This window comes from Centrocercus urophasianus, unplaced genomic scaffold (genome assembly GCF_019232065.1).
Source record: "Centrocercus urophasianus isolate 14NV4802_14NV808 unplaced genomic scaffold, USGS_Curo_1.0 seq_10, whole genome shotgun sequence".
Classification (NCBI taxonomy): Eukaryota; Metazoa; Chordata; class Aves; order Galliformes; family Phasianidae; genus Centrocercus; species Centrocercus urophasianus.
Genome location: NW_024884142.1, coordinates 98,642,355 through 98,663,833, shown reverse-complemented (window position 1 = coordinate 98,663,833; position 21,479 = coordinate 98,642,355). Strand labels below are relative to the sequence as shown.

General features: G+C 44.3%; 1 protein-coding gene and 1 long non-coding RNA gene across 17 annotated transcripts in view; both read left to right on the top strand.

Moving 5' to 3' along the window:
* LOC122156373 overlaps window positions 1-1,996 on the top strand; it is a 47,525-nt gene extending 45,529 nt beyond the window's left edge. For all 14 annotated transcript variants that reach the window (XR_006167463.1, XR_006167480.1, XR_006167474.1 and 11 more), the window contains 2 exons: window positions 533-734; window positions 928-1,996. This is a non-coding gene — a long non-coding RNA (uncharacterized LOC122156373). The remainder of the gene's footprint in view (window positions 1-532; window positions 735-927) is intronic.
* An 847-nt stretch (window positions 1,997-2,843) lies between these two features.
* Window positions 2,844-21,479, top strand: part of MACROD2 (mono-ADP ribosylhydrolase 2) — an 839,235-nt gene continuing 820,599 nt past the window's right edge. For all 3 annotated transcript variants that reach the window (XM_042810749.1, XM_042810757.1, XM_042810741.1), the window contains exons 1-2: window positions 2,844-2,986; window positions 6,843-6,959. In XM_042810749.1, the coding sequence (XP_042666683.1) occupies window positions 2,941-2,986; window positions 6,843-6,959 (163 nt within the window). In that variant the 5' untranslated portion in view covers window positions 2,844-2,940. The remainder of the gene's footprint in view (window positions 2,987-6,842; window positions 6,960-21,479) is intronic.

The window sequence follows — 21,479 nt, the reverse complement described above, 5'->3', positions numbered from 1 at the left end:
CTTGCTTGTAAACAATGGTCAAACTTGACACTTCAGGCTAAAACTCTCATCAACAATTCTATGAGAAAGAAAACAAACTGTATTTATGTACATGTGATACTATGCCTCTGTGCCAGCTACAGTGTTAAAGAAAGAAAAAGACGTAACCTGTGTTTTGTTCCCTACTTTCCTTAGATTTCATTGCAGTGTGCTAGACTGGTGCCAGCATCCAGGGAGCAGGATTATTATTCCTGTCATGTGGATATTTTCTTCCCTCTGCTGACTGAGAGCTACAAACTTGTCAGACAGAAAGCCTGATATATTTGTGCCTTTGTCTTTTTAAAATTCACCCATGGCAAATGTTAACGTGTGCTCGACCAGGGGAAAATATCTTCATAAAGAAATTAGGTGTATTCCCCAAACAGCATTTCTAACGGACCATTTCCCATATATTTTTGTAGCTCTGGATGTGGGGATTGCAGGCTGGTGGGCAGCAGTGGAAGGGCTATTCATGTTTCATATCTACAAGGCTGAACGTTTTGCTTCCCTTCAGGAACAGCAGGGAAAGCACAGACTGAGATAGCTGGTAATTGTCCGATGATTTCACTCCACCTGGAGGATTTGTGATTGTTGGAAGATTTAAGGCCTCTGGAATCAACAAGTATAAGAAGTGAATGCTGATCATGCTCACACCAAAGGCGGTGACATGATTTCTTCTTGCTTCGGTGGGTCCAATTATACCAAGAGCTACTGAGGTAAACACTCATATACATTTAACTAAATAAAATACATTTAACTAAATGAAAATAAGTATTTCTTACACAAATTGAAAAACTTTAATGTTTCTGTTTTAAGTTGAAGAGAGTTTTACTCCTGCCTTTTATCTGATCTTCCGTTTTGGTGCTGGTGCATGAGGCTTTTTTCTTTTTTCTTTTTTTCCTTTTAAAGGTACATACTTTCTGTATTTCCCAAAATGATGGCTGTTTTAGCTGTTTTTACAAATGAAAATGAAGAATGCATGCAAATGTCCCGGATGAGAAAAGAGTTTTCTCTGTCTTCCCTTCTGGTCCAATAAACATTGATTTACAAAATGTGGAACAGATCCCAGAGGACTCTAGAATATTCAGTAGCTTGGTAATGTGGCAATGATGCAGGATATGGGTTCAAGTATCTGCTCTGCATCATAGAAACACAAACACACGTGACTTCAGCTATGATCCCTTTGATTCCTCTTCATCAGCTGGTTTCTCATTTTACCAAGATGAGAAAACTGTGTGTGGGCTACCAGAGAATATCAGCTGGCCAAAACAAAGACATTGAGTAATCACAGAGGATAGCAGTGTACCCTTGAGAGCCGACCTAATCTGAACATTAAAACGTGCTTTGTAAAGAGGAGTTTTATTCTAACTTGAGCTGGTGAGAAGGACAGCTCTGAGTATTCTGTTCCACCAGTGGGTGTGGTGAGACTATGGATTTTGCTGTCAGGAATTGCACCATGACTGCAGAACAAGAGCACAGATGCTGTGTTTGCTCCTCAGAAACCAGGACTTGGTACAAAGGCGGGCATTCCTGTGCACAGGAAAAAGAGGCACTTTTCGCTGTTGTGTTTGTTTCACAGCGTTGTCACAGAGTCTCTCCCTCTGTCAGGAGCGGCTTTATTTCACCAGAAGACCAACGAGCTCCCTCCTGACACAGCCTGATACACAGCGCCCCGCAACACTGAGAAAAGGACCAGACTTTTCCTCTGCCAGATGCAAAACTTTTACAGGATAACCCACTCATTGCTCATGTTTTGCCTTAACACTGAGACCTGCTACCTGCACAAATCCATTGAGCTGCGATTCCCAAGAGCACATCTCCGGGCTCTCTGTGCCGTGGGTGATGCTGCCCCTTTCACTTCTAAGCTGAGGCAGTTCTGTGCATCGTGTGTAACACATTGTCCTGCAGTACCTCACCACGCTTTCATACTCTTCCACAGCATCATTTATTGCCGTCTGATCACTTGATTATTATTATTTTTACCGTGATGGTTTTTGCTACTGTGCTCATTGAAAGTTTCATGCATTTATGTTTACACTGAAAAAAAAAAAAAAAAAAAAGTGCTGGGATAGGGAAAAAATCTGCCCAGAAATGGCACGGTTTTTCTCCGTGCAGCTCTGGACAGAGCTCTCTGACAGAGCCAGAGTCACAGGCCGAACACAAGGAGCTCCGGACCCGGGATATCTCTTCCACGCGGCCCAACCGGACTTCACTCGGGACAAGGCGGGTAGCTGCCAGGGGCTGAACGTGCCCAAGGCGAGGCTCGGCAGGCGGCTACGCGCAGCTCCGCCCCGCCCCGGCAGCCCGGCCGGCTCTCCCCGAAGTCTTGGCCGTGCCGTGCCGTGCCGGGTCCCGCAGGCCGCGGTCTCGCCGCCCCCCTCAATCGGGATCGCGACGCCGTCGCGTAGCAACGCGGCCCGCCCGCCGGAGGAGCGGAGCGCTCGGTGCCGCTCCGCAACCCGGAAGCAGAGCGGGCGCCGCTCCGCCCCGGGGTCGGCCGTGCCGTGACGGGCCCCAGCGCCCTCCCCGGGGCCGCCGCCGTCCTACCCGAGCGCTCGCCGCGCTCGGGACCCCTCCGTCCCAATCCCGGTCCCAGTGCCTCTTCCCGCCCCTCCGCCGTCTCCGGGCCCCTCCCGGCCTCGCCGCGCCCGGGCCGGCGGCGGCGGGCGGAGGAGGGGGCTGCTGAGCGGCGGCCGCCGGAGCCAACGGGCGGCGGGGAGGGGGGCGGGCGCTGCGGGGGTGTCGGGTTAGAGCGAGGCGTGACCCAGCCGACGGGCGCCGCGCGGAGCCGGGCGGCGGGCGGGCGCGGAGCTGGCGAGCAGCGCGCGCGTGCGGCGGCTGCTGTCGCTGAGGCTCGGCGTCCTCTACACCCCCGTGAGCCTGGGGAACCTGCAGCCGAAAGCCGCCGCCAGCCACAGCACCATGTACCCCGGCAACAAGCGGAAAAAGCTCTGGCGGGAGGAGAAAGGTACTGCCGCCGCCGCCGCCCTCCTCTCGCGGGGCCGCCCCATCCCGGGACGGGCTCCCGCCGCGGCCTGCGCTCTCTCCGGCGCTGTGGCCGCCTGCTGCGGGCGGGCGGGCGGGCTGCGCTGGGGGGGCCGTGCGAGCCCGTTCCCGCCGCTCCTTCTCTCCGCCGCTGGGGCCGCGCGGCGCGGGCTGACGCCGGGCACTGCGGGCGCCTCGCGGCCGGGAGCTGCTGAGGGCGGGCGCCGGGCGCTCCTGTCCCGCGCTCATCTGCGCGCGCTGTGCATGTGTGTGCGTGTGTTATTTGGGTTACTGCGCGGGTAAAGCACCGGTGAGAAATCGTCCTTCCTTCTTGAAGGGCTCGTCTATCTTGCCCTCCCTTCCCTCCGGGTCTCTTTGAGCCCAACATCCAGCTCCAGAGCTGGCCGTCCGCTGGAGGTGTGGGACGGGCGCTGTGCGCTGACCTTGGCTTGTGGGCGTCCGCCTATCGACCCTCTGAAAGCAATGTAAATACCGACGAAGAAAGCGCGGCGGCCAGGCGGGATATTGCCGGGGGCTGGTGGGAGCCCCGCGCCCGGGAACCTACCGGAGACAGAAGAAAACTAAAGCACGCTCGCAGGTCCTGTTGTGAGTTCTCCTCTCATCACGCTGCTGAGTGTGTATTGCAAGTCTGGAAGGCAGGCGGCCCCTCGTAAGACAGCGTGCATGCTGCCGGGAGCAATCCAGTGGGTATCGGTGAAGAGGAAGATGCAAGATGCACATAAGTTCATTGCTGTGCAAGTTGGCTGCTCCATTCACACCCATCCCCAGGGCAGGGAGTTGCATTGCCTGTCATTTTGTCAAGCTGTCCTAGAAGCAGCATTCCTTCCAGACATCCAATTTCTACTTGGCTTTGAAATTTTCCTTTTCCAGAACAGAAGAGAGATGGTTAAACCCACCAGCACAGCGATACTATGGTCTGTGTGGCATGAAGATGTTGCTGAGCGCTTGCTGCAGCTCAGCTGCTGCTGAGGGTGCTCTGCCCAGTGAGGCGTGTGTGTGAGCACTGGGACTCGGTGTCTCCTCACACAGTGAGGCTGAACAGCACTTCCCGGTCTTCTGCTCCAGTAACTGCTCCTTGGCATTGTATTCGTGGGTTTGGCCCTGGGCCCTTCACACGAGGAAAGGGGAAAGTGCTGCTGTGTTGTTGCTGCTGCTCTCTAGCTTGCAGCTGAGCATGGCTGTTCCTGTAGAGCGTTCTCTTGGCTGGGGAGCGAAACTACAGCATCCCAACTTCTTTCTTTCCTTGCCAGGCTGTCTGTGAAAGCAAGCATTCTGCTAGGCCTATCTCTGCCATTCCTGTGTGCTCCTGGCTCCCAAAGTGCTGATGGGGCTCCTGGTTCTGCTTCTCCCATGCAGACTTGGTGGTGGATCATTCTCAGCCTTTTATATTCTGTAAGGCTTCGTTCTTTCAAAAAATAAAAATAAAGAAAACAACAAAAAACAGACTACTAAATACTGGCTTGAAACCCACTGATAGCTACCTGGCTTTCCTTGATTACTTTCTTGGTAACTGAGAATTGATTCACTTTCTCCCAAGCTGCATCTTGTTTGGAGTTCATTGAAGCAGCAGGAGCAGCATTGGTGTTGATGTCAGTCTTGCAGCACGGGACTGGTCTGCTTGTGAGCTTCTCAAGCAGGTCAGCAGGCAATGTGGATAACAGCACTTGCAACTAAAGGTGCTGGAAGCTTCTTACGGGGGGTCTGTGTGCAGCTGAAATTCTCTCTGGCAACTTGCAAGAGTGAAGCCCTATGCACCCTTCCTACAGAGGGAAAACTTGCTGTTTTAAGAGTAGGGAAACGGCTCTGTGGCATCTTCAGCAAAAGACAGCCAGACGTTCTGTGCTACTTGATCCAATGGTTTGACACATGCAAACACACTCTTGTGTTCCTCTCACAGTCAGGTTTGCCTTTCTGTAGTACCTCTAACAAACACACAACACTTGGGGCGCTTGAAGATCAAGCAGGAAAGCTAAGTGTGCGTTTGCAAAGCAAAATGGTGATTCTAATCACATTAGTTGTACTTTTGTACTTGTAAGCATCCAATTAAGATACCAAGCCAGAATAATGCGATAGAAATATTTTTGTTGACTGAAGGAGAAGTCGTACTGTCAAAACATCAAAATACATTTGTTCTGATAAGGAAGCCTGTGTTCAAAGCCTGCCCCTGGTATTTTAGGCTGTACTGATTACACTGTGTGAAATTAGGAAAGTTATTTTGATGGGGGGGGGGGAACGCTAGTATAGTACAAGTGATTTTTCTTGAGAGCTTTGGCCTGAAAGGCAGTTTCTGTTCAACCCCTTCCCTGCTCCTTCAACTTGATAAGAAAATACCATCTCTGTGTCAGTTTGTGATAGGGAAAGGTAAGATCCATATGTCTCTAAAACCTCTTCAGTCATCAAAGAGCACTTAGTAGTGACTAACAGGCCAAGGGAAGGTGTTAGTGTGGTGATGGTAGCTCAGTGTTATTGGTAGGACGTAGCCAGGAGCTTGGTTAGCGAATGGGAGTCCTGACGTGCTTTACATTTCTTCCCCCCTTCATACAGATGGGTGCATCTTGAACAAAGCTAGCAGTGAGCATTAGAATTGTATCTCACTACTGAGAGAGCCCATCCTGCTTGGTGGGGTGAGAAGAAGGGGATAGATCTGCAAGAACCTGGTGTCCAGCCCAGGTTACTGGGCTGCTTTTCTCGCTTTAGTGCGCTTACAGCCACTGCTGAAGGAGAGTGAAGCTGGCAGCATCTGTCCTAAATGTACAACCTGTGAGGCTTTATTTATACTAAGTGTCTAGAAAAAAGCACTGTGACCATTTCTCAGAAGAAAACCTCTCCTGTGCACTTCAGTACAGTAACTAAGTGCGTCATTCTAATGCTCAAGTACAAAACTCTTAGTCTTAAGCCAGGCTGCTCATTTCAAACCCAGGTTCTATTTCACAGTGCTTCCAGTCCAACAGATTCAGATCATGCTGATCCTGGCTGCCTTTAGAAACCTGTTTAGCCAATAGAGAGCAGTGGGCTTTCCTAGCAATTGGTGTGTTCTCCAGCTTAGGGGTTTCTTTTGCTCATCCCTGGGTGACCAACAGGTAGCCTGTTGTATTTTATGTTTCTGGAGCTGCTGATTTTGGCCCAGAATGTGATTACACACTAGTGGATGTGTTTAAAGCAAATGACTGCAGATTTCTCTGATGCTGGGAGTTATATTGTTTGCAGAACAAAACAACCAAACAGAAATACCTTTCTTATCACCGCAGCCACGTAGGAAGTGATGTAAGATTTGCTTTTGCTGATTTCTATTTTTGTAGCATATTGACACTGCTAATTTTGTACCATTTTCGCCTCTTTCTTCGCTGGAGTACGTGAAAGTTGTTTCAGTAAAAACACATCAATTTTGATGTTCCAGAGTGGTGGCTCTGCTTGTTTTTAAAATCTGGTTTGTGAATACGGAACGTGAAGAATATATTCTGATACCTGGAAACTCTATAAAATAACAATTCCCTACTTAATGAACCTGCTGTTAAATCTCTGATGCTGAGTTTAAGCGGCTGGAAGATGGGGAAAGGAAATGTGTACAGCTGAGAGAGCAGTGAAGAGGCATTTCTTTTTTTTGCTGAACTGGGATATCCAGAAATAGGTGCAGGCAGTGGTTCTAAATACACTGTGTTCAGCTTCTATTATTCGTAACTCATCAAATCACCCATGCTTGTTTCTTTCAAACAGTGTTTGGTTGCCTCAAGGACACTGAATTGGTCACTACTTGGCCAATGTACAAGAACATATGAAAGCTTGCAGAACTTTTATTCATCTTTTTATCCCCCAAACAGAACGTTTGCTGAAGATGACCTTGGAAGAAAGACGCAAAGAGTACTTAAGGGGATACGTTGCACTGAAAGATATTCCAACGTGGATGGAAGAAATGAGAAGCAAGAATGAAAGTGATGGTAAGTAAAATGGGAGAATCTTATTTAATAAATTATTTTGTTGACTCAGCCTTTTCTGTTTTCTCAGTTACTTTTAAGAGCAGAAGACTCAGAATCTTGGTTAGTTACAGTGGCAGCCTTAATTGGGGTCAGGTGTGCTACACTGGGGTGGGTGGGGTAAAACAGCTAAAGAAACCTCAAAACAACACTGGTTTCCACTGATTCCTTAAATACCTGTAGGCACAGACAGAACATTGGTACCCTTAGGTATGTGAAGCAGCAATTCTTTGCCTCTGCATTTACTTTCTGGATAATCAGCCATGCCTAATTAACTTTGTCTTAATGAACTTAGGAACCTTAATGGTGTGGGGAATCTGGGCAAAATAGTGTTGTTCTTGTAGGCTGCTGAAAAGCAGTGGGGAAGTGCATGAGTTGTGGTGGCTACTGAAAATCTAGAGACAAGACGGGATTGAATTTGAAGCCTCTGTTGAAAACAACATTTCTTACTCATGATCCAATCTCCTTCCTTGGGCTGAGGAGCATCAGCCTGGCCTGGATGAACTCCTCTTCTCTTAGTGTGTGCAGTGTTATCATGATGGCCAGTAGGGTTGTCAAAATACTTGCAGTGAAAGCTGTCTAGAGATGTGAACTGAACTTGCTAACATAGGTAAAATATTTGAGGTCTGGATTCTGGTAAGAATTTAATTCTGTTACATTCTGTTTTCTAGTTCTCCTTCATTCACATGTGTATGAGAAGAGGGACTTCCTGGTCTGGTTTCCCCCTCCTGTTTTCTTTCTGTGTTTTATCTGGGCTGTCTCTTGGGCTCTAACTATGAAATATAACATATTCTCTGTTGCAGTCTTCTTACTGCTGCTGATGCAGGAATAGATTGCTGACCCTTTTGTAACTGTTGAGGGCTAATACTGGCTGGTGTGAACAAGAACGCAGAGTGGCCTTGTGACTATAGGTGGCCGTAGCCTTCATAATAACACTCCATGTGAGATGAGGTCTGAAACTTATAATCTGTTTTTAATAAAATGGGAAAGTTGCAGTCTTTTTTTTCTTTTTTTCCTTCTAAAAGCATTTCTAGTGACTTCAGAAATAAAAATACACGTCAAAAGTTGCTTAGCTTTGAAATTCCAACATGGTTCTATTACAGCAGTATCCATAGGTCTTTGCCCTTTTATGCTAGATCTTTGCTATCTTCATAACATCAGGAATCTTGTTTATCCATAAAACGAGGGCTGTGTAAAAAAAATCTAGAGATTGCATGACTTCAAAGTTTGTTTAGGTCTGTGGCACGTGGGAATGTGCACTCTGTCCATTAGCTTAAGTGGGAGACTTTTTATCCTTCCTAGGCTAAACCGTGTTTTTATTCTGACAACTCTCAGGTGTGACTTATAAAACTGCTGGATCTCATATTACATGGGCTGCTGAATGTGACAAGGTGTGGATTTATGTTGTGATTGCTGTTACATCTCACATAAGCAAAATGTCAGTGTGTAATGTGCAGCTATTGAATCACAGGGACGGTGAATTTATTTCACTGTAGGTACTCTCTGTTAGTACCCAGTACGCTGCAAAAAATGCTGGAAGGCAAAAGTTGTGCAGGAACATTATTTTTTTCTTCTCTGCTACGCAAAGATTTTGTTATAATGTTTTCAGGAGAAACTATCCTTAGTCTCTTGTTTTTTTCCAGATGTCTTTGTTGTAAGTAAGCCATGTGAAGCAGTGAGGAGCTCATGGAAGGCTAGGTGCTCCAAATGTTTCTCAGCTGATTCGCTCAGTTAAAGAAACTCTGTTAGGGAGAATGTTACTGTATCCATTTCAAACTCTGTTTCCTTTAAATGTCAACTCAATTCTGAAGGTATCCAGAGTATGAGGGTCGGATGAAGCTCCCTGTGTTGAAATCAGCGATGACTTGAGAATGCACTGCCCAAATTCTGTTGTTTTCTCCAAGTGAAAGGTTACTTCTTGCGGTGACAAACTAAGGAGGTCTGAAGAAAAAGAACTAAAAAGAAATAATGAATGTGTGCACTTGACAAGCCAAGGCAGCAACTGGTGAGGAATGTGGAATACGTTTTCTACCATTTACTTCAAACACTGTATACTGTGAATAAATGACAGATTGATTAGTAAAGCGTGGAGTGGCTGTTCAGAAAGAGCGATGGGGAGAATTCAAGACAGGAACCAAGAACAAATAAACTGAAGCAGGTGTGATCAATCTTCTGCTGGAATAAGGAGCTGGAGGAGAACAGGAGAGCCTCAGGGACAGGCCTAGTACTCCCAGGTTCACCAGAATGGGAATGAAAGGTGTACAGTACTGCACAAATTTTTGTATTGGCTTTTTCTTGGCGATATCATTGTGTGAACAACACAAAGGCTTTTATGGTACCGATTTTTCAATGTGAAAGTATTGCTGGAAAGCATGTTGAGATTCCAGCTAGTCGCACGCTTCTGTTATATGCCAGTTTAATAGGAGATTACTAAAGTCTCTGGAACTGCTGAAACTGAAATGATGATGAAAAAACTTCCTGCTGGGAAGGAGCCAGCCTGGCTGCCATGCTCTGTTTGGTCCTTATTGAGAAGTTTGGGGAACGCACTTTGGTTGGTGGAGGGAAGTGTTTCTGCCCCCGCTCCTCCTCAACCTTTGGGTGTGAAGTGGTATTTGGAATCCTGAAGGATTCCTGTAATGCTTTGAGGAAGTGGACCTTGAGGTGAGTTTTGGCAAGTCTGGATATCTTAAGAAATCACTACAACAACAAAGAATTTCTGGGAACAAAGTTAGGAAGTTGTGAAGGGCAGATGAGAGTGACTTTTTCTTAAGTGAAAATTCTGGAACAGCAAAGGTGTTTAATTGGAAGTTGGAAGCAGCTGTGTGTGGTTGAGTCTGTTTTACTCTTTCCTGACTAAGCCAAGAATCTTAAATTTTTGAAGGTCTCCTTATGGGGGCATGCATCTGGTCTATCCATGAGAAATGAAGTTGCTGTGCATTGTGACATGGAATGTCTTCTGATACTTTTTGATTTAGGGGAAGAAGGCTGATGTGGAATGCAGACGTGAAGTTAGTGCCTGCTGACCTGAATGCAGGGAAGCGAGCTCTCAGGCGTGTGTGTTTCTGGAAAGACTGCGTTGGCAATGTGTCTGGGTTTTGGCAAATAACTGGCCAAGCTGGGAAGGTAGACCTCAAGGTACCATAACTGTCCATTCTCCTTACACTGCTGTTACTGACAAGCGATCCTTTTGAATCTCAGAGCGGATAGTGAGAAGGGAAACAATCTCTTCCTCTTAAGGCTGCTTCGTAAGTGGCAGAAATTCTTTTGTTTGTTTTAACCACATTAAGAAAAGGAGAAACTGTCAAGAATGACCCTGTCATACAGGGCAAGGTAGTCTGCACGTGCTGTAATCCATCCTTCCTCCCACATCTCGTTCTCCAGCTATACCAAAGCCAGACACATCTCATCTGTTCTGTTACGTACTTGGAAGCAGGGTTTCTTCCTGACAACTTGCAAATAATGGACTTGTTTACTGAAGCTCTGGATTTTCAGTACCTCAATTTCAATGCTATTTGTTATGTATCACCTTATGCCATATACTTGACCTGTACAGTAATGACAATTTGTGTTTTGTTGTGTTTGGTGAATAAAGAGACATAATGCAGAAGAACTAAAATCTTTTTTGGAGTTGAATATAGTAACTTATTTTTGGGTGCAGTTATTCCTGAAGATGTCTTTTTGGTTCAGTGGGGGAACTTTGGAAGAAAAAGGTTTCAAAAAAACCTTTTCCTTGAAAGCTTTTCTAAAAACTGGGGGTTTGAGAAATCTGTTGCTGCTGAGTTCTGTGTACTAATAGTAGATAAACGCTTTGTTGCGTTTCCATTCAGTAAGTGGATTTATGGCTAATTCACAGCATGTGGCAGTCCTGCTGGGCAGTCAAGGTCTGTGGGATTCATTGGCATAGCAGCGGTGCAGAGGAGACAGGAAAAATCTTTAAATCATTATCTGAATTTGCTAAGAGTAACTATTTTTGATGAGATCAAGTCAAACAGGAAGAATACAGCAGCTTTAGAGACTTCTTGTTGGTTTAAATGCCATGAAAGGCCTGCAGTATTATTTGTTTTAGTGAGTCTTTGGCAATCAGATGTTTTGGCTGCTTCTGAATTTTCTTAATATGCTTTATTTTTAGAAAATGATGTGATTCAAAATGTGCTGAAATTGATCTACTTTAACACTGAAAGTTTTATGCAGATTTTTATGAGGTTTAGATTTAATAAAAGCATCTTTGTGCTAAAAATCTGCAGATTTCTAAATATTCAGAGAGATGACAAGATTAAAGAGACAAAGCATCTGTATAAGCTGCTCAATGCTTAATGTTGAAAAGAAAATATATGATCGTATTAAACTCTATTGACCAGCATTACTTGATATTGTTAACTAATCACCAATCATACTGGGTGCTTCGGAGCTGTTTATGAAGTGAGTGCCTGTCCTGCAGGATCCATGAATCAAGGTATGGCTGTTTTTTATGTGACTTGTCAAACAGCCTTTGGAAATCAACATCTGCTGAAAATCTGCCTGAAGTCTACAGTGAGAAACAGCATCTCGCAAAATTATTCATCATCTTCATCATATTCATCATCTTTTCTACACAGAAAAAGAAATGGTTGTATGAGAATGCGAACAGTTCCCGAGAGCTGCTCCTCAACCGAGGGTTTCTCTGACTGTCACAGCTCTGTGAAAGCAGCACACTTCAAGACCACCCCCTGCCAAGAAAGCAAGTCCATCGACTGTCTTTAGAACAGACTTCTACCTGAGTGGCAGGGATGAAAGTCAACTGGGACATCTTAACTCCGTGTGACGTTTGCTATCCGTCAGTCAGTGGCAGCTGTACTTCTGCTGCTGACGCTGGTTTATGTTGGCAGTGCAGAAGGTTTTTGGCTGAGTTCCCATACAAAACCTGCATGCTTCGGTTCAGGATCTCCTGCTACTAGTTGTAGCTGTGGATGATAAATTTTAGCTTCGTTTATACTTAGTGCTCTATTTGCTTTTGTTTTCTATTTTTTATTTTTGTTGCTCATACTGAACATCTTACACTGGAGTCTTCAGGAGACACTGAGGTGTGTTTGGTTTGAAAGCTGTCACTTACATGCACGTGGAGGTTACTGCTTAATGCCTGCTGCTTGAAGTCTATTAAAATACTAACATTTGTGGCTTCAGTGAAGATCATGATATTGAAGTAGTTTATCTGTGGAATTCCTCACTTTCCAGGCCAGTACCTACATGCAACAGGAGTAAGCAGATTTCTATGATGCATACAGCTGGAGTGGCTGCAAGAGTGAAACCATATTTGCAGCAAATTAGGTATCAGTAATATTAGTTAATTTATTAATAATTAATATAACTGAGAACTAATTAATTGCAGTTATTGTAAAGACTTCCAGGAGCGTATGTGCCCATGGTCTGACATAGGTGAGATGGTTTATGCCTGTCATTTATTTACAGCCTGTTTACAGAAGCTTCTGGAGCAGTAGTGAGCAACAGGGAGCTATACTGAGAGTAGAAAACTGCAGAGTGATACAAAGCTGATCTTGTCATTTGCTGATGCTCTGTATTTTTCTATCTTTCTAAACGCACACCTCAGGCATTCTTTTCCAAAGACAGCTTTACAATGTGTAGGGATGGGGAGAATATCCTTGTGAGCAAGTATTAAGGTAAAGTGAGAAATGGGTGTTTTTTGGCAGGGTTGGTTTGGTTTTAGTGTCAAGTATTCCTATTTAGTTGGTGATATACCTGACATAAATAGACAAGTAATGCAAACAGTATGTTTAGTGTAGCAGATGGAAAAACTGTGATGAACAGAAAGAACCAATGTGTATTCAGTTGACCTTGTAGCTCCCCGGTGAGCAGCATAGATATAACCTTTATAGGATGGATTAGCTGTCAGAGCAGTAATGCCTGTGTTAGTTTTCTTCAAAGAAAAATCTTGCCTTCAGCAACTGTAAGAGATGGTTATTAAAAAGCAAGAAATCAGCTCTGTTTATATATATATAAAGAACACATAATTCAGTATGGCTAATTCTCTAAGACGATAAATCACTTGACTTTGATTAAGATGATGTCTTCTTAAGCTGTTGTTCCATAATTTATTTTTTACCAAGTTAATATCCACGCAGCATTAAGTTCATGCAGGTCCCTGATATGGTTGTCATTTTGTGTATTCTGTATGCAGCTGAGAACCTTATATTTTGATGTGCTAACTGTAGTTTTTCATAGGAAAGGATGCTGCTATCAGAAATAAATTAGAATCCTCACCGCTGCTCTGCAAGCTATCGGTCTCTTTTGAGAGTCACAATAGTGAAGATACAGTGTGAAGTTTAACACGGGTTAGCCAGGGGAAAAATCTCTAATGTTGAAGTGCTTGAGTCTTGACACTATTAATAATTCTGAAGCCTCCCATCCCATGCAGTAAGAGGATCAGGTGTTCTTTGTAGCTGCTGAACATTGTATGCAGCTCAGTAAGGAGGTCCCTAAGGAAGTTTTGTCAGCAGGTAGGCTTGCTTGGATGGCAGGGAAGGATGACTTTATCAGCAGTGGTGCTGTGTGTAAGGCAGTATGTGCTGTTCCTCAGAAACTGTTGAAAATGCAGGGTTTTTGAAGTTCCAGCCTGGATTTTATTCAGTAGCTGACTTGCCTCATATTCAAGTCTAGAAAGGGAAAGAATACTATCTTCTTGAATGACATAGCTCTGTATGTATATATCTGTGTTTTTTCTCCTCGATGGGAATTTCTTCTTCTAATTTTTGTGCATAAGGGATGAGCTTCCTTTTGAGTGAGGCAGGTTGCAAGATCAAATCTCCAATTTCTTCTTCTGTGAAGAGAGTTCCAGTATGTCATCTAGTTTTGCCCAGTACGGTAGTATAGTTCTAGCCTTAATCTGTTATTTAGGATAGATGGTATATTGTGTCCTCACTGTCTTTTGCAGGCAAATGTGAGCTAATGTGCCAGCCTGAGGGGAGAAAACATGTTTGTTGATTAGCTTGAGGCCAAAATTGAGCTGCTGAATTGTAAGCCATGACAAGGGTACTGCTGTAGACCTGGTGCTTTGTTGACTGCTTGCATGGCTTCCAGGTATCTTTGAGTACAGGCAGGACAAGCTGCTGTGCTCCTTCAGAACACTGGGAGCTTCCTTTTAATTGGGCAGTAAGAGAGCAAAGACAGTGGTGCTTGCCTCCTTCACCATAGCTTAGTTGTGACAGACACTTAGGAGGATACTGAACTGCTGTCTCAATGTGGCTTTGTTGCCTGGGGCCAACGACAATTAGTGCTTGCATGGGCTCAGCCTGCCAACTGCTGCTCTATGGACGTGGGAGGCTTGCATCAGGGTCTGGAAGTGCATTGCTACCTTTGTGGTTCTTAAACTTCCCTGATAAGTTAGTAGTGTCACTGATACACTTTAAACTCATTGAGCTCACTGTTTGGATGCTATTAACCAACTCTCATGCATTGCTGCGTTTACTCCATGCACAATTAAACACATGAGTACACGTGTGTTAAAAAGCTAATCGCTGGAAACCAGATAAGCTTGACATCTCTTTTTCAGTTCACTAGAGCCAAACTGCTCAGTTCAGTAGAGCCAACTTGCTCACCACACAGAAACGTCTCTAACAACCACTTCATGTTTGAACAAGCTGTTGTAATGCTTCCCCCATGAAGTGGTTTGTGGTTTTCCCTGGAAGCTGACATCTAGCTGATGCACCATCCTAAAATCCAGTTGGCACTGAATTTATCAACCCTGTAGACAGATGTTTGCTACAGTGCTTTCCCGTGCTGGAAAGATGGCTTGGACAATCTGTTTTATTTCAAACTTTTATTCTGTACAGCTTTAAGACCACTGAAATTATGATGATGTATGGCTCCATTTCTTATGTGTCTTAATGGGAAGAGGGGAACCACACAGCAAAGCTACCAAGGCTGGCAGCTGTTTCATGCTTCCTTGTGGAAGGGAGAGTAACAAAGGGCCTTGCCCAAAGTTTCCAGCTGTTCGTGTGGGCAGGGTATTGTAGAATGCACATCCTCTGAAAGGCAAGCTTGCAGCCTCATGCTGATGTAATCCATCCATAATGCAGACCTGAAGAGAGTATAGAACCATTCACCCATCTGCTTTGCTTTAAAACATTTCCCTGCCTTGTCTATCTCTGGCTTTTCTTACAGGGCTTTTCTATGCAATATGGGTCTTTTGGGTAGCCTCTTGGTACAGATGGGAGTAGTCTGTAAAAAGGTGTATGTAAAACCATGACAAGGTGGTGTAAGTTGCCTGTCACACTTGTGCAGCAATTGAAAAAAAGTGTAGTTCAAGCTCAGCCTGTGTTGGATTAATTTGTGTGCTTGATATTGTCCTTTGTGTGAATGAGGAACTGCTTAGAAAAAGACATAATAGGATTTAGTTCTCAGATAAACATATTGTGTGTTGTATTGCTGCCCTTTTGTGGGTATGTTTAATGAATCTGAACTAACTGAAAGAAAACCTCACTTAGTGCTAAGTGTTGGGAGGATGAGCCAGGGAACCACTGACTGGGCTGCCTCACTTCTGTGCCATGGAAGGTTGTGATACAGATCCTCCTGGGAGCTGTGCTAAGGCTCGTGGAAGACAGGGAGGTGATACGGGACAGCTGTGTCAGCAGGGTGAGGGAGGGGATCTGCCCCTCTGTGCTGTGAGACCTCATCTGGAGCACTGTGGCCAGATGGGGAGTGCTCAGTACAGGAGAGACATGGAGCTGCTGGAGAGTGTGCAGAGCAGAGCTGCAAAAATGAGCCCAGGGATGGAACACCTCCTTGTGGGGACAGGCTGAGAGCTGGGCTGTGCAGCCTGGAGAAGGGAAGGCTCTGGGAGACCTGATAATGGCCTGTCAGTATCTGAAGGGGGGGTATAAGAAAGAAAAGGACAGACTCTATAGCAAGGACTGTGTGATAGGACAAGGGGAAATGGTTTCAAACCAAAAGAGAGGAGATTCATATCGGATATAAGGAAAAAGCTTTTTAAACAAGTAATAGTGAGGCAGTGGCACAGGTTGCCCAGAGAGGTGGTGGTGCCCCATCACTGCAGACAGGCAAGGTCAGGCTGGACGGGGCTCTGAGCACTGATGGAGCTGTGGGTGTCCCTGTGCAGTGCAGGGGGTTGGGTTTAGTGACCTTTAAAGGTCCCTTCCAACTCAAATGATTCTATGTCCCTGGGAGCATGGATCAGTTATATTTAAAGAATTAGAGGCAGATTTTTTTCTGTTCTCTTTTACTACTACCAGGTATCTAAAATTTTTAGTGTATTGCTGATAATTAAATCCAGACAGAATAAGGTGATGTTAGCCACTTTATGCCTGTAATGAATTATGCTACAATATTCAGGTGCTTTGAAGTTTGGTATTTCCTTCCCTCCCTGCCCCCCCTTTTTAATTTATTTCAGATTAAACATGCAGAAAAAGATAAAGCTAAAAATGTTTCTTCTCTTAGTGAGTTTGTATCATGTCCTATTTTTCAACCCCTGAAAGCAAGCCAGTATGTCAGCCCTAATGGTTGTTGATAGAGTCCCCTCAAATGCTTACAATACTTAATTCTGTACCTTGTTGTTTGGATCGAACTCCTATTGTTTCTCAGGATAGCAAATCAGTTATTTTTTTTCTCTCCTTCTCTTCTTGGGTGGAGAAATATTTAAGCTATGTTAAGGTTTAATGTCTTCATGTAGAAGATGCTGTTTTGTACTTGCATAAAAACATGCCTGTATCCCAGTAGTAGAAATCCAGAGTGGCAGTCGCATGACATGTTTGCTGGCAGTTCTGCCGGAGTTTGGTCGTTTGCTGATAGTAACTTTGTATCTCCAACCTCCTCAGTAAGTATTACAAAAGGCAGTAGTGCTCGACTAGAGAATCTGTTGCTTAGCAATGGTGTAGGAAATTTATATGGCGCAGAATGTAGAGTAAAATATCTCTGCTTAAAAAGCTAATGAATCTGTGCATGCTTTAAGCTTATTTAAATTCCGCTTGATGCTGCGTGTGCTGTGTATGCCTACTAAAAATGGGCTTATTCCTCATGGTAAATGAAATAGATACTGCTGGAGTCCTGACACCTGGTTACACATAAAAATATGTTCTTTTTTTTTCCCCCCATGAAGTTGAGTGAAGGAATACTGTGCTGCTGGTAGTGTAAGTTTTGGATGAAGGTTATCTTGAGAGATACTGGAGTAATTTAGACATACTAGTAATATGAATATAGTGACGCTATCAAGACACGAATCTTGTAGTTGAGGTGATCTGCTTTGTTTGAATCACAGAATCACAGAATGGCCAGGGTTGGAAGGGACCTCAAGGATCACGAATCTCCAAACCCCTGCCACATGCAGGGCCACCAACCTCCACGTTAAATGCTAAGCCAGGCTGTCCAAGGCCCCATCCAACCTGGCCTTGAACACCTCCAAGGACGGAGCATCCACAACCTCTCTGGGCAGCCTGTTCTAAGGTTTGAAGGAGCCTTACAAAGAAGCATCATCTATAGTCTTGCAGCTTTATTTTTTTTAAAAAAGGCATCAATATTGTTCTCAGAGACCATAAGCAGTCTCTGAAAAGGAACAGGAAACATCTCTGAAACATGTTTTTCTGTTTTTGACCTTGCATCATCAACTGCATGCTGCCCGTTGTAGAGAGAGATTGTAAAGTGGGAATTGAATTGGAGGTGGTGCAGTGTGGTTCTTGTCTCCAGCTGACCTTGGCTGACTACTTACCATCCTTCAGTCAAGCTCACGCTGCCATTCTGGAAGAAGGATTTGTGTTTCAAAGTTCTTGCTATCCCTCAGATCCAGGTACTGATCATCAGACTTGGGCAAGAACTTAATAAATATGCCATCCAACAGCGTTGTTATTCCAATATATTGTCAGAAAGCCTTGAATCCCTCTGAAGGCTCACATTAAAAAAAACAAGGCAGTGATTGAGTGAGTTTCTTTAAATATGCAAAGCACAGCTCCTCCTGGGTTTCAGCTAAAGTGGCAGCCATACCTAAGGACCCTAACTAGTGAAATCTCAAGCCAGAGAAGCAAGCATAGCAGCTGTGTGCTGACTCTCCAAGTAAACACACAAATACCCTAGGGCCTCAGCCTACTTACGTTGTGTCTTTGCTCTGGCACTGTGCATGCCACTGAGGTGAAGAGACTTTGATTTATGAATTGACAACTGTGTGTCTCTGCAGAGCAAGTTGTATAACAAATACGGATTGAGTATGTATTAACTTTCTTGTTCTCTCCGTTACTACTGCTTTCTCAAAGTTTGTTCTTGGTTATTGCATTCCACACAACGTCTTGCCCAGTTTCCCAGAAAGCTGAGGAAAAGGACCAGCCCCTCTGTTCTTTTACCTTCTTCTTCTCACAGGCTTAATGGGCTGTTTTCTCCTCTGTCTTGTTTTTGGGGGACATACAGAACTGTGTGGGGTAGAATGAGAAAAGGTAGAGATATAACATTGTGTGAACTACCCAAGAGCTTTATAACATCAGAATAATAATGTTGTGAATGTGCATTGTATGGATTGCCAGGACTAGCATTTTTAATCAGTTCTTATGGTATGCTGCTCTCCGTAATGTGTAACATAACCCTCAGTGACTTCCAATTCCATCATATGGCTGAAAAGTAGAGGCGCTTATGTACAAACCTGTTCCTGGGCTGCTGATAAATTTGTGTTAACACAGATCAGATGAGTTACTCCTAGGCTTTTTGTGGTATCGATTCAGAGAGGTGTGTTTGTACCACTATTGAACTCAATTAAGATGTGGTTTATTGGATGTGGGCTCCTTAGATAACTAGTGGACACCAGGTGATGTTCATTTAACTGAAGTTATTGAATACTTCTAGAAAAACCATGAATGGGAGGCACTGTAACCTCCTGGACTGGAAGCTGGGGCAGAGTACAACCACTGCACATTGCTGAACTGGGGAGTGTGATTGATGCACTTGAGATGGTCAGAGGGCTGGAGCATCTTCTCTACAAGGAGAGACTGAGAGAGCTGGGATCTAGCCTGCAGGGGTCAGCTCCCAGGTGAGATATTAGCAATAAATGTAAGCATATGACAGTAAGGCATAAAGAAGGCAGAAGATAGCTCTGGACTTTCCAGTAGCGCATAGTAGCAGGGCAAGAAGATGTGATCACTACTTGAAAGAGGAAATTCTGTCAAAAAAAAAAAACCCACAACGAAGCACTTATTGTGAGGGTTGCACAGGAACAGAGAGAGTTTATGGGGTCTCCATCCTTGGAGGTGTTTAAAACCCGACTGGATGGGATCCTGGGCAACCTATTCTGAGCAGAGGATGTTGAGCAGACAGTCTCTAGAGGTCCTATTCCACCCCACCTGTCTGTGAGCTGTGTGCTCTGCTAGCACTTGGCTGTGATCATTGGCTAATCTGATGATATCTCTTTATAATTAGCTGCAGCTGAGCATATTGGCAGAGTAGTGTCAGAAAGTCCTGGTGCCTTTGACGTGCATGTTGTGCAGCGTTTTTGGCTAGGTAGATAGCGATTTGTCTGCAACAGATGTTTCTTCCTTGTGCTCAGGTTGTGATTGTGCTTAAGTCCAAGAACTGCTAGAGCAAATCTGTACTACAAATCTGAAGTACTGTAGTGCATCTGTGAACGCTTTCCCAAGATGATGAAACACGTGGAAATAATACTTGATTTAAATAAGCAATTGCCTTTCCTGTACAATCATCCACTGCTAGTAGGAGTGAAAGCAGGCACGTAATGTAACAGATCTTACAATCTGTCTTTTCAAAAGCTCTGTAAGCATATGCAGAAACAAATGGAACGGAAAGCTGTGTTAAATGTGAGGTTAGTAATTGCTGATAGGTTGTCATTTTTAATCTGTACAAGACATTTGTAAAGCAAAGCCTTGGGGGAAAGCATTGAAGAAAAGAATGCAGAATATCTAGTAGGATGGTTACTGCACCTTTTCCTTTGGTCAGACGTTCTTAAACATGCTCAACTCCTTTGATTTTGTAGCAGCCTATGAAAAGTGGAGTAGTGTCCTAATCCAGCCTTTTGCTGGGAGTTCTCCTGGTAGGGGAAGGGTTGGCCTCTGCTTGATTGCTGTTGGAGTTCCTGTTCCTTGTACAGATCCTTTCCTAGCACTGGCTGCAAATCCTGTTACAGGTTGCTGGAAGAGAAGCATTGTGGGGATACATGTTTCCATGAGTAGCTCTTGTAGCAGGGATGAAATAGCAGATTTTTTTTTGTGTGTGTGTGTGGAAATGAGTTATTACCTTCAGAAGCAAATTCTACAGCTGTTTGTAAGTATGAAACTTTCCCTTTTTCAGCTTTGTTGCTTGCAGTTCACTCTGCTCTTATTCATAGAATGCTTTGTGTTGGAAGGGACCTTTAAGAGCATCTAGTTCCAACCCTCTGCTGTAGGCAGGGACACCTCCCACAAGAGCAGGTTGCTCTCAGCCCCATCCAGCCTGGTCTTGAATACTTGCAGGGAGGGGGCATCCACAACCTTGCTGCACAATCTGTTCCGGTTTCTCATCACCCTCACAGTAAAGAATTGCTTCCTTATTTTTATGAAATAGAGGAAAACAGTGATAAATCCAATTTGTTAAAATTTGATTTAAATACCTTAGGCTTTTAGGACTAGCAGCAATAAATCCTTTTCACTTTTTCCTTCTTTAATTTCTTATCATAACTGCTTTTGCTCATGCAGTGCCACGAGCCTTCATTGCCAAAGGTATTGCTTTATATTATGGATCTTTAATAACTATTTTCACTACCATGTTTGTACTCAACTCTTTCATTAGCAAATAGTTGAAAAATTACCATATGTTTTTAATAGCTCTTCCAGCTGTGTGTTTTACTTCTCCTTTTCACTGCAAGCTCTTCGGTATTGCTGGAGGGATTTCTCTAACTGGATGTCTGAGACTATTTTGAAACTGTAGAAGTGTACTAAATGTCAAAATCCTGTTTTCCTAAACTGAAGAGAAGGGATTAGATTGGTCACGCTATCAGCACAGGTATTAATCAACACGCATTACCTGTGATATCCTTCTGAACTTGAACTGAAGTACTAATTACTTATTTAAGATGAAAGACAGGAGGGAATACTTAGGAGAAGAAAAGATCCAGGAAAAAATGCTGGGTTTAAAAGATAAAAGGTGGAGAAGGGAGAAAAGAAAGGATGATGTTCACGCCCTTGATGGGGGCTCCCTCTAGTGAGCTGTTTTGGAAGTTCTTTTTTCTCTTCTGAAGTAGTTCTCAGACTTTGTTTCAGTGCACGTTCAGTAGGTCTGGCGTGTTGTTTTTAGTTGGATCAAGAGCAAGCTGCAGCTGAGTGCTGGAACCTGATGCAAACGAGGAGGAATTGCAAGTCAAGTAGGGGGACAGGACTGCCTGTTTGCTTTGGTATGCTGGTACACTTCAGACTTCAGGAAAGGTGTGAATAGGAAGAGCTCAGAGACGTTGCGAGCATGGTTAAAGATCCAAAGGATGTGAAAGGTTGAAAAAGCTCGAGGAAGTGGTGTTGG